Source organism: Primulina huaijiensis, chromosome 15, assembly GCF_012295235.1.
Source record: "Primulina huaijiensis isolate GDHJ02 chromosome 15, ASM1229523v2, whole genome shotgun sequence".
In the NCBI taxonomy this organism is placed as follows: domain Eukaryota; kingdom Viridiplantae; phylum Streptophyta; class Magnoliopsida; order Lamiales; family Gesneriaceae; genus Primulina; species Primulina huaijiensis.
In genome coordinates this window covers 16,401,106-16,414,589 of record NC_133320.1, presented here as the reverse complement: position 1 = coordinate 16,414,589, position 13,484 = coordinate 16,401,106, and the positions used below count along the sequence as shown (strand labels likewise).

Genomic DNA, 13,484 nt, shown 5'->3' with positions numbered 1-13,484 from the left:
AGACTACAAAACTAGGATGCATCAATAAAGGGCTTGGAGAATCAGATAGGTCAGTTGGCAAAGATGATAGCAAGTAGAGAGCCGGGCACCTTGCCAAGTAACACCGAGACCAATCCAAAAGAGCAAGTGAAAGCCATTGAGTTGAAGAGTGGAAAAATTTTAGAATCAAGAGAAAAAAAAAATCAAGTGCCGGATGAACAGACTGAGACATCTAAAGGTAAGTCTTTTAACTCTACACCAGCACCCACTGCACAATCTAAAATTGTTATACCTCCTCCTTTCCCTGCAGCACTGAAAAAAGCAAAACTTGATGCACAATTCGGTAAGTTTCTTGAGGTTTTTAAAAATTTGCATATCAATATTCTTTTTGCCAATACTTTGATGCAAATGCCTAGTTATGCTAAATTTTTTAAAGACATCTTAGCTAACATGAGAAAATTGGAGGATCACATGACGGTAAATCTAACTGAAAATTGCTCTGCTTTGGTGCAAAACAAGATCCCACCGAAACTTAAGGATCCAGGGAGTTTTTCTATTCCTTGCATGATTGGTGATGTAGTTTTCCATAAAGCTTTGTGTGATCTTTGTGCGAGTATTAATCTTATGCCTTTGTCTGTGTTTAGAAAACTTGGGTTGGGGGAACCTAATCCAACGAGGATGTCTTTGCAGCTGGCTTACAGATCTGTCAAGTATCCATGGGGAGTTATTGAGGATGTGCTAGTGAAGTGGATAAATTTATTTTTCCTGTTGATTTCGTGGTGCTCGACATGGAAAAGGATATGGAGATGCCTTTGATTTTGGGGAGACCGTTCCTTGCAACGGGCAAGGCCCTAATTGATGTTCAAGAAGGGAAGTTGAGATTGAGAATGGGCGAAGAAGAGATTACTTTTGATGTTTTTAATGCACTCAAGCACACACTGCATTCTGATAGTTGTTATAGAAATGATGCTTTTGATGCTCTTGTGTCTAACTATGTGCAGGATGCTCTTAGGGACCCTTTGGAAGCCACTGTCACTACTAAATTGAGAGAAGATGAATTGGATGTAGAGAAAGCCGAAATAGTGGCATACCTCAATGCCAACCAGCCATGGAAGGGGACAATAAGGATGAGATTAGAGGACTTGGGAGATCGAAGAGACTTGATTCCTCAGAAGTCAAGCATGGAGGAGCCACCGACGCTTGAGCTCAAACCATTGCCTCCACACCTAAAGTACGTATACCTAGGTGAGAATAACACTTTACCTGTCATTATTTCTGCTGCTTTGACAGATGTGATGGAGGACAAACTGTTGGAAATTTTGAAAGCGCACGAGTGCTTTTGCCTGGAAGGTGGCGGATATCAAAGGAATTAATCCATCAGTCTGCATGCACAAGATCTTGATGGAAGACGAGTACTCACCTCTTGTGCAACTTCAGAGAAGATTAAATCCAAAGATGCATGATGTAGTAAAAGAAGAAACTATCAAACTCCTTGATGCAGGTATTATCTATCCTATATCTGATAGTGCATGGGTAAGTCCTATTCAGTGTGTGCCGAAAAAAAGTGGGATTACTTTACAAATGAAAAAAATGAATTAATACCCACTAGGACAGTTACGGGATGGCGTGTGTGCATAGATTATAGGAAATTAAATGATGCTACCCGTAAAGATCACTTTCCACTGCCCTTCATTGATCAAATGCTTGAGAGGTTAGCGGGTCATGAGTATTATTGTTTTTTGGATGGGTATTCAGGGTATAACCAAATCATGATTGCGCCCGAGGACCAAGAGAAAACCACTTTCACTTGTCGTTATGGCACTTTTGCTTTTTGACGGATGCCCTTTGGTTTGTGTAATGCCCCTGCCACTTTTCAGCGATGCATGATCACTATATTTCATGACATGATAGAAACTTTTCTTGAGATATTTATAGATGACTTCTCGATATTTGTCTCTTCTTTTGATGACTGTTTGCAGAATTTGAAGGTGGTGTTGATGAGATGCGAGGAGACAAATTTGGTGCTGAATTGGGAAAAGTGTCATTTTATGGTACAAGAAGGAATAGTATTGGGGCACAAAATATCAGAGCAGGGAATAGAGGTGGATAAGGCAAAAGTCGAAGTTATCAAGAACTTACCTCCTCCGACATCCATAAAGGGAGTTAGAAGTTTTCTAGGCCACGCTGGTTTTTATCGGCGTTTTATCAAAGATTTTTCTAAAATTGCCAAGCCTCTATCTTCCTTGCTTATGAAAGATGTGCCTTTTGATTTTAATTCTGAAGGTTTACAGGCATACGAGGATTTGAAGGAGCACTTGATGAGGGCTCCTGTCTTGGTGGCACCAGATTGGGATCTACCCTTCGAGCTCATGTACGATGCCAGTGATACTGCGGTGGGGGCTGTGCTTGGCCGGCGGCAAAATAAGGTATTTCATACAATTTACTACGCAAGTAAGACCTTAGAGGAGGCTCAATTGAATTATGCAACAACTGAAAGGAATTACTTGCAGTAGTATTTGCGCTTGACAAATTTCATTCATACCTTGTTCTGTCAAAAGTCGTTATTTACACGGACCACTCTGCACTGAAATATTTACTATCTAAGAAAGATGCAAAGCCACGACTACTTAGGTGGATTTTATTGTTACAAGAATTTGATCTAGAAATAAGGGATAAGAAAGATGTCGAGAACGTGGTAGCGGATCACTTGTCTAGGTTGGAGCTGATTAGTAATGACTGTGTAGATCATGCTATAAATGATTGGTTTCCTGATGAGCAGCTATTTGAGGTGAACCACTGTCTTTGGTATGAAAATTTTGCTAACTTTCTTGTCGCAAGCACACCACCACCCAATCTATCGTTTAACCAATGTAAGAAATTCTTTTCTGACGTGAAACATTATTTTTGGGAGGAACAATTTTTGTTTAAGATCTGTGCAGATTCCATGATAAGAAGGTGTGTTGCAGAGGAGGAGTTCGGTCAAATCCTTAACCATTGCCATGACCATGAGGTAGGTGGTCATTTTGGACAACAAAGACGGCATCCAAGGTACTTGAATGTGGCTTTTATTGGCCAACCCTCTTTAAGGATGCTCGTTCTTATGTGCTTACTTGTGATAAATGCCAGCGGACAGGTAACATATCTAACCGTCATGAAATGCCATTGAATAATATCATTGAGTGAGAGGTATTTGATGTGTGGGGGATAGACTTCATGGGACCGTTTCCCAGTTCGTTCACGAAAAAGTATATTTTGTTGGCAGTGGACTATGTGTCTAAGTGGGTAGAGGCAGAAGCATACGCCACTAATGATGCTCAAGTGGTCCTGAAATTTCTAAAGAAAAATATTTTTAACAGGTTTGGGACTCCACGAGCAATCATTAGTGATGGTGGCACCCATTTTTGCAACAAACTCTTTGAAAAACTTTTGAGCAAGTATGGTGTCATGCACAAGATCGCTACCCCCTATCACCCCCAGACGAGTGGTCAAGTGGAAGTTAACCGAGAGATCAAAAGGATTTTAGAAAAAGTGGTAGGTGTCAGTCGGAAAGATTGGTCTGTAAAGTCAGATGATGCTCTTTGGGCATATAGAACTGCTTTCAAAACACCTATGGGCACTATACCATATAGGCTACTATTTGGTAAAGCATGTCACTTACCTGTAGAGTTAGAGCATCGGGCATACTGGCAACAAAAGCACTAAACTTTAACTTTACTGAAGCAGGTGAACGACGTCTGCTTCAACTGGATCAGTTGGAGGAATTCCGGAATCTGGCATATGATCTCGCGCTATCATACAAAGAAAAGACAAAGAAGGCTCATGATCGGCGGATCATCGAAAGGGAATTCAAGGAAGGCGAAAATGTCCTACTCTACATGTAGAACCCAAAAATCAGATTACGTATAAGCCATGCATAATTGCTACTATTTAAATTAAAAATCAATTTTTATAAATATATGAAGTGTTTAATTCATTTTTTAATTATTAAATCATGATTAATTATTTTAAAAGTAAATGTTTAGTTTTACCTTTTCAGGATAAATACGCGAGGCCGGACCGGAGTTCGGAGATTAGAGATAAGATTAATAACCCTCCCTTAACATGTCTGGGATGTGACCAAGGTGTCCTTTCCAAGCTTGATTCACGGATCTTTCAGATTTTACATAAACAAGACAAGAGCTCTTCGGTTTTAAATTTCTGATTTTCTGTATGAGTATGGTTTCGATTGTTGGGTGTTGAATGGATTGTGGTTGGCTCATAGCCCATAACCATGGTTCTTACAACACTCCATCATGTTAGATCGAGCCATGGTCAATCAAATGGCCACTGGAATGACACAAGACAATGAAAGCATTCAATACATCCCATTGCACAGAATTTGGGTTCTCGGCTAGTATGTTTCAATGTCCTAGATGTTAGATTGGTTTTTGGTTGGCTTTTAGCCCTTAGCAATGGTTCAAGTCATGCCTTAGGATGTTGGTAAGAGTCTCGGTTTGATGGTTCAAGCCAAGAGCCATTATTTTCAGAGTTTACTTCACATATACACAAACTGCCACTGCTGCATTTTTACAGCAACTGTGAGTTCGGGTCATGAGGTTGGTGTGAGTTCTTGGTTGGCTTTTAGCCCATGGCCTTGGACTGAACACTACCTTAATGAGTTAGGAAAGTTGTGTTTTTGGCCGTTTGTGATTTGGTCGATTTTAGAGGTCGTACGAGAATTTACGGTGAAAGGTGCCAAAATGACTCTCGAAAGAGTGTTTTATGTTTTTGGATTCCTTTCACCCATTTTCGTGTTTTACAGTTATTATGCATATTTTTCAGTATGTTTGGTGTATTTTTAATCATGGTTAAACGTCGGTTTAACATTGGTTCGGTTTGGTACGAAGCCATGATTGAAAAATTAGGTTGTTGGTCCTAATCGTCTCGTTTTGTTTTTATTCGGTTGTCAAGTTTAAACTAAGATAATATTATTTGCATGTGTCACATATTAGAAGTAAGTCGCAGCAAGACTGGGAGCGATCCAACTCATCCGGTAAAATTAAGGTTATAATTATATTACGTGCATAAAAATATAAAATGTTTATTTTTTGAGATATATGCTATCTGTCTTGTGGCCACCTTATGTTTATGGGTTTGGAAGTCGGTAGGCGCAACCGAGGACCTCTCCACCCGGTGACTTACTACCGGTTTACGATTATGTATGGGTACGGATATCCAGTCCAAGGGCTGTGGTGATCTCTACCACCCAGTATACTGTGGTTTAATCTGATCAGGCGCTCACGTTATGTTATGGGCCACTAGCTTAGAAACATTATCTCTACCAGAAAATTATTATATGTTATGACAGAGCTCTATGGAGCAAAGCTTTTACGTATGATTTTCTGATATGCACGTAGTTATAATTATTCATGATACGATTTTCACCGTACGTTTTACGATACTTTATTTTTACGTTGCATGCGATTTTATGATATATTTACTTGTTATTCACGATATATACATGTTGAGTCTTTAGACTCACTAGACTTGATTGTTGTAGGTATTGATGAGGTCGAGACCGCGGGCGGAGACCAGTGAGCGATCTTGGGACAGCAGTAGTAAACCCGAGGACCCCATGATTTAGTTTATGCACCTTTTATCATTCAAACTCAATTTTAACATGTTGGATTATTTTTAAATTTTTGTTTGAATTACAATGTTGACTTCCGCTGTTATTTTAAAGTTAACATTATTTACATGTTTATTTTATAAATTGGGTAAGTTATTTATTTATTTAGAAAAATTTTAATAATTCCGCAAAATTATGAATACGAAATACGGACCTTTACAGTTGGTATCAGAGCCTATGTTCTTGTAAAGGGTTGTACTACTACTGCTCTCGAGAAGCTCATGAAGTCACGTCTTCGGTCTGTAAGTTTTACGATTACGCATTTCGTTTAAAGCATGAAATATTTTAACAGCATGTTTTCATGAAATATTTTATGTCAAGATTATGATTATCCATTATTTGTTTGAATTTAAAGAAAATAGTGGAATTATGCATGTTGGTTACGTATGGATTATAATTATGGAACAGCATGCCTCCTCGACGCATTATTGATCGCACGGGAGGTGATGAGCATCATCATGAGAACGAGGAAAGAGATTTACCACCACCCCCTCCACCAGACATGAATGCCCAGATGCTAGCTGGGATGACTCAGTTCTTCGCACAGTTCGCGTTGAATAATGTTGTGGTAGCCAAACAGACGGGGCCTGAAGCTGTATGTGAGCGGTTCATGAAGATGAGGCCGAAGGAATTCTCCGGGACGTCAGATCCTTTGGTTGCAGAGGGATGGATTAAATCCCTTGAGGTTATTTTTGAGGAGACGCTCGTCTTTGGTGGAAAGGAGCATCTATAGCTTTGGATTTGGCTACTTTGAGCAGGACGCGCTTATCTGTTTGGAGGAGACGCTCGTCTTTGGTGGAAAGGAGCATCTATAGCTTTGGATTTGGCTACTTTGAGCAGGACGCGCTTCACGGAGGTATTCTACTCTAAATATTTTACTGACGAGGTGCGTTCCAGGTTGACCAGGGAGTTTATGACCCTGAGGCAGGGAGACATGACTATTACGGAGTTTATCCGTAAGTTTGAGAGGGGTTGTCGCTTTGTACCCCTGATTGCAAATGACGCTGTTGCAAAATTGAGGCATTTTATGGATGTTCTGCAGCCGATCTTGCGCCGAGATGTTAGGGTGGCTGGCCCTACTACCTATGATGTTGCTGTTTCCAGGGCTCTAGCTGCAGAGCAAGACCAGAACGATATTGAGCGCGATCGCCAGGGTAAACGACCATTTCAGGCACCACACCGTCCTCCTTAGCAGCAACACCAGAATAAGAGAAATTTCCACGGTCCACCCAGGAACAGAGGGCAGCAACAGCAGCAGCAGAGACGGACAGTCCCGAGGACAGTGGAGCATCCAGTCTGTGCCAAGTGCTCACGTCTTCATGCTGGGACTTGTATGTATGGTTCGGGAAAGTGTTACAAATGTGGTAGTACTGACCACATATTGAAGAATTGTCCTCACAAGAATCTGCCTGCCCAATGCAGAGTTTTTGCTCTCCATGCTGCGGAGACTAACCCGGAGACGAGGCTCATGACAGGTATCCTAAAGCTTTAAGTTCGTATTTGAAATGTAATGTTTTAAGAGTTTGAGTTAAGATTTTTAACTTATAATTTGTTATAGGATTGCATGTTCTAATCAGGGTTATTTACGGAAAATTAGGTTAGAAGAAATTTGACCTTTGCATGTCTATAAACATAGCTCTTGTAAAACTATTGGGTTTAGTATGATATTCCAATCTTTCAGGAAGAATCTTTATAGCCGGTTCAGCTACGAAAGCCTTGATAGATTCAGGGGCTACTCATTCGTTCATTTCAGAAACCTTTGCAAATTCTCTCAAGGTCAAGACAATTGGGCTAGACATAGCGTATTCAGTAGCATTGCCTTCGGGAGAGGAGTAGACAGTTATTAATGTGATCCGAGATATGGACCTCGAACTTCATGGTAATCTTGTGTATGCGGATCTTATCGTTCTGCCGATGCCAGAATTTGATATCATTCTGGGGCTGGACTGGCTATTGAGGAACAGAGTTTTGATTGATTTCCAGCGGAGATCTGTCCTAGTCCGATCGCCTGGGATGGAACAATTCTTATTCGAACCAGACAGGTATTTTAATTTAGCATGTATAATCCCTTATGTCCAGGCTAGGAAACTCATACATCGAGGGTGCCGAGCATTTTTAGCTACTCTTGTATCTGTTCCCGAGACATCCAAACAGTCAGCATCCGATGTTCCAATTGTCCGGGATTTTCTAGACGTTTTTCTTGATGACGTCTCTGGTTTACCACCTGTGCGAGAGCTGGAATTTTCTATTGAGCTTATGCCCGGTAATGCGCCGATCTCCAAAGGACCGTACCGATTGGCACCGACGGAGATGGCAGAACTCAAGAAACAGATTCAGGAACTTCTTGACAAAGAATTTATTTGCCCGAGTTTTTTGCCATGGGGCGCGCCAGTCCTATTTGTGAAGAAGAAGAATGGTTCGATGAGGCTCTGCATTGATTACCGAGAATTGAACAGAGTTACAGTAAAGAACAAATACCCACTTCCGACGATTGAAGATTTATTTGATCAGTTGCGAGAGCTTCTGTCTTCTCCAAGATAGATCTGCGTTCTGGGTATCATCAGTTGCGGGTGAAAGACGCCGATGTTCTCAAGACTGCTTTTAGGACTCGTTATGGCCACTTCGAGTTTCTTGTGATGTCGTTCGGTTTGACTAATGCGCCAGCGATCTTCATGGATCTCATGAATCGCGTATTTCAGCCGTATCTTGATCAATTTTTGATAGTATTCATAGACGATATTCTCGTCTACTCAAAGAATCAAGAGGATCACAGCAGACATCTAACCACAGTACTACAGACCTTGCAAAAGCAAAATTTATTCACGAAGTTCAGTAAGTGCAAGTTCTGGTTAGAGAAGGTGGCTTTCTTAGGCCACGTCGTTTCTAGCAGCGGTATTGAGGAAGACCCGGCGAAAGTTACAGCAGTCAGAGATTGGTTTGTGCCGCAAAATGCGTCAGGGATCCGTAGTTTCCTTGGGTTAGCAGGATACTATCGGAAGTTTATTCAGGGAGTCTCCTCCATCGCAGTTCCACTCACATCAATGACGAAGAAGAATGTTAAGTATGTGTGGAGCGAGGAATGTCAAAAGCGCTTCGATACATTGAAGCAAGCTCTTATTTCAGCGCCAGTATTGGCCATGCCTTCGGGACCCGGAGATTTTGTTTTGTATACCGATGCATCGAAACTTGGTTTAGGAGCAGTGTTGATGCAACATGGGAAGGTGATATCGTATGCTTCTCGTCAGTTGAAGACCCATGAGAAGAATTATCCTACCCATGATCTGGAGTTGGCAGCCGTTGTATTTGCCTTGAAGATTTGGATGCATTATTTGTACGGAGAAAAGTACCAGATCTTTACAGATCACAAAAGTCTCAAGTATTTCTTTACATAAAAAGAGTTGAATATGCGCCAGAGGCGTTGGTTGGAACTAGTGAAGGACTACGACTGTGACATTAGCTATCATCCTGGCAAAGCTCATGTAGTTGCGGACGCGTTGAGCAGGAAAGTCGCAGTGATGGCTCAGTTGATGATTTCGAGACCTCTTCAGTTTGAGATGCAGAGGTTTGATTTAGAGGCATATCCTCGAGGTAAAGTTCCTCGTCTATCTACTTTGACGATTCAATCTTCTCTTCTAGACCGTATTCGCAGTGGACAGTTAGCAGACGAGCAGTTGGCAAAGTGGAGACAGAGAGATGAAGCCAACGACAGTATCTTGTACACAGTTAGAGACGGTATTGTGAGATATCGAGACAGAATGTGGGTTCCTAGCAGCGATTCAATTCGAGAGGATATTTTATCTGAGGCCCATATGTCGTCGTACTCTATTCATCAGGGGAGTACAAAGATGTACAAAGACCTTCAGTTATTATATTGGTGGCAAGGAATGAAGAGGAATATCAGACGATTTGTATCCGAGTGTCTGACGTGTCTGCTAGTGAAAGCGGAACATCAGAGACCAGCAAGTATGCTCAAGCCTCTTCCTATTCCCGAGTGGAGGTGGGAGAATGTCACCATGGACTTCGTTGTCGATTTGCCGTAGTCAGTCAGAGGCTCGAATGTTATATGGGTGATTGTAGATCATCTTACAAAATCAGCTCATTTCTTGCCCATTAAGACGACTTTCTCTATGACCCAGTATGCGGAGTTATATATTCGGGAGATCGTCAGACTTCATGGTATTCTCATTTCGATAGTATCTGACCGAGATCCTAAGTTCACTTCCTCATTTTGGAAGAGATTGCATTCAGTGATGGGTACGAAGTTGTTGTTTAGCACAGCTTTCCACCCTCAGACAGATGGTCAGTCAGAGAGAGTTATCCAGATTTTGGAAGATCTTCTTCGTGCATGTGTCCTAGATTTCTCCGGGAGTTGGGAATCAAAGCTACCGTTGGTGGAGTTTACCTATAACAACAGTTTTCAGTCGTCCATAGGTATGGCTCCATATGAAGCACTGTACGGTCGTAAGTGTAGATCGCCTATTCATTGGGATGAAGTAGGGGAGAGAGCAGAATTGGGTCCGGAGATTGTGCAGCAGGGTGCTGATGTAGTAGTCAAGATCCGTGATAGAATGAGGACTGCTCATAGTAGACAGAAGAGTTATGCGGATCAGAGGAGGAGAGATCTGGAGACTGCTGTTGGTGACCATGTTTTCGTGAAGATAGCACCGATGAAAGGTGTCATGCGGTTCGAGAAGAAAGGACAGCTCATCCAAGATTCATCGGACCATTTGAGATCCTCGACAGAGTTGGGACGGTAGCTTATCGTGTTGCTCTTCCGCCGAATCTGGCCGGAGTACACAACGTGTTTCACGTTTCCATGCTGAGGAAGTATATGGCGAATCCATCGCATGTCTTGAACTTTGAACCATTGCAGCTCACTCCGAACTTGTCATTTGAGGAAAGACCAAAGAAAATCTTAGACAAGCAAGAGAAAAAGCTTCGGAAAAAAATGGTTAAGCTAGTGAAAGTAAAATGGCTTAATCATTCGGAGGAAGAACCTACATGGGAATCTGAGCCGGAGATGAGGAGTCGTTATCCCGAGTTATTCGGTAAGTTTTAATTTCGGGGACGATATTTCTTTTAAGGGGGGTAGAGTTGTAGAACCCGAAAATCAGATTACGTATAAGCCATGCATAATTGCTACTATTTAAATTAAAAATGAATTTTTATAAATATATGAAGTGTTTAATTCATTTTATAATTATTAAATCATGATTAATTATTTTAAAAGTAGATATTTAGTTTTACCTTTTCAGGATAAATACGCGAGGCCGGACCGGAGTTTGGAGATTAGAGATAAGATTAATAATAAGAAAGATATTCCTAAATTTAATTTAAGTCAAGGAATAATTTAATTTAAAGAAATAGAATGTTATATGATTTATTAAATTAATTAGAGATAAGGAATTAAATAAGTTCTTTTGAATCAACATTTAATTAAAGCTTAAAATAAGACACGTAAACAAATGGGGACAAATTAATCTAAGTCTAGTATGTTCAAGAAATTAAATATAGCATTTAAATACTTAAATTTTAAACCATGCAATGCCATGCAAGGTTATATCCTAAATTTAATGTGTAAATTCACTAAAATATATAATGAGGGTGTTAAACTTTAAGCAATTAAAATACAAGAATTAAACAATAAAATACCATGCAAATTAGTAATAATTTTGGGTCCAACATTTAAAATATTTCAAAGGTTTGGTAACTCTCCATTCAAACCATTCCTAATTGCACTTAATGGGGTATTCATTTCTCATTTTAATTCTCTAATGGGTAGTAAATTTAAATGCAATAAAACACCTCATTTTTACTCAACCTATTAGACTAAAAAAAAATCGTTGATAATGCAGCAATAATAAGAGCAAACCAACGGCAGCAAGGAAATGAGAAACAATTCTAATACCATTCAAATTCTTCACTTGTAACTCCCATCTTAATGCATATTATGACACCTTTAACACATCTTATAGCATTCACCTTCATTTTCTAGCATACCTACACTCTTACATTTGAAAATATCAGAGAAATCAGCAGCTTAGAATCGAGATACAGCAACAGAAACAAAGAAGAGAAATCCAACTCCGACTCCGCCGCTCGTATTCGGCGTATTGATTTGTTTTTGGCAAAACAAATTCCAGGCATGTATATATTATTCCTTGTCTCTGCAATCAAGTTATATTAGATATTTTAAATCAGTATATGTCCATAAATCAAGTGACAAAATGCATTTTGACAGCAAAACTCTTGAAAAATCTGTACAGCTTCTCGGCCAATGGTATGCGCTTCACGTTTTAGTGTATTGTGTTGTTGACAGGGGTTGCTCGATTCCAGGCATACATGGCTGCTTATAGGCATGATTTAGAGTGTGATAGGGTGTTATTGGTCCATTGGTTTACATCCATACACTCACAATTAATGAAATGACAGCAACGTTTTCTAAGGGTGCAGAATTGAACCACGTTTTTTTTGTTCTTGGTTGGTTAAGGAGTGAGTTCGAATCATGGCTGCCCTAGGGACTATAGCTATGGTTATAACCCTCCTTTCACATGTCTGGGACGTGACCAAGGTGTCCTTTCCAAGCTTGATTCACGGATCTTTCAGATTTTTACATAAACAAGAAAGGAGCTCTTCGGTTTTAAATTTCTGATTTTCTGTATGAGTATGGTTTCGGTTGTTGGGTGTTGAATTGATTGTGGTTGGCTTGTAGGCCATAACAACGGTTCATACAACACTCCAACATGTTTAGATCGAGCCATGGTCAATCAAATGGCCACTGGAACGACACAATACAAAGAAACCATTCAATACATCCCATTGCACAGAATTTGGGTTCTCGTCTAGTATGTTTCAATGTCCTAGATGTTAGATTGGTTTGTGGTTGGCTTTTAGCCCTTAGCTATTGTTCACGTCATGCCTTAGGATGTTGGTAAGAGTCTCGGTTTGATGTTTCAAGCCAAAAGCCATTATTTTCAGTGTTTACTTTACATATACACAAACTGCCACTGCTGCATTTTTACAGCAACTGTAAGTTCGGTTCATGAGGTTGGTGTGAGTTCTTGTTTGGCTTTTAGCCCACGGCCTTGGACTGGACACTACCTTAATGAGTTAGAAAAGTCGTGTTTTTGTCTGTTTGTGATTTGGTCGAGTTTAGAGGTCGTACGAGAATTTACGGTGAAAGGTGCCAAAATGACTCTCGAAAGAGTGTTTTATGTTTTTGGATTTCTTTCACCCATTTTCGTGTTTTACAGTTATTATGCATATTTTTCAGTATGTTTGGGGTATTTTTAATCATTGTTAAACTTCCGTTTAACGTTGGTTCGGTTTGGTACGAAGCCATGATTGAAAAATTAGGTTGTTGGTCCTAATCGTCTTGTTTTTTTTTTTATTCGGTTGTCAAGTTTAAACAAAGATAATATTATTTGCATGTGCCACATATTAGAAGTAAGTCGTAGCAAGCTTGGGAGCGATCCAACTCATCCGGTAAAAATAAGTTTATAATTATATTACGTGCACAAAAATATAAAATGCTTATTTTTTGAGATATATGCTATATGTCTTGTGGCCACCTTATGTTTATGGGTTTGGAAGTCGGTAGGCGCAACCGAGGACCTCTCCACCCGGTGACTTACGACCGGTTTACGATTATGTATGGGTACTGATATCCAGTCCAAGGGCTGTGGTGATCTCTACCACCCAGTATACTGTGGTTTAATCTGATCATGCGCTCACGTTATGTTATGGGCCACTAGCTTAGAAACATTATCTCTACCAGAAAATTATGATATGTTATGACAGAGCTCTATGGAGCAAAGCTTTTACGTATGATTTTCAG

The 13,484-nt window shown here is 40.2% G+C and overlaps 1 protein-coding gene across 1 annotated transcript; it reads left to right on the top strand.

Moving 5' to 3' along the window:
• Positions 1–63: 63 nt before the first annotated feature.
• LOC140959348 (uncharacterized) lies at positions 64–1,352 on the top strand. The gene is made up of 2 exons (XM_073417203.1): positions 64–714; positions 777–1,352. Exons 1-2 carry the CDS (start codon positions 64–66, stop codon positions 1,350–1,352), a joined length of 1,227 nt encoding a protein of 408 aa, XP_073273304.1.
• Positions 1,353–13,484: the final 12,132 nt, after the last annotated feature.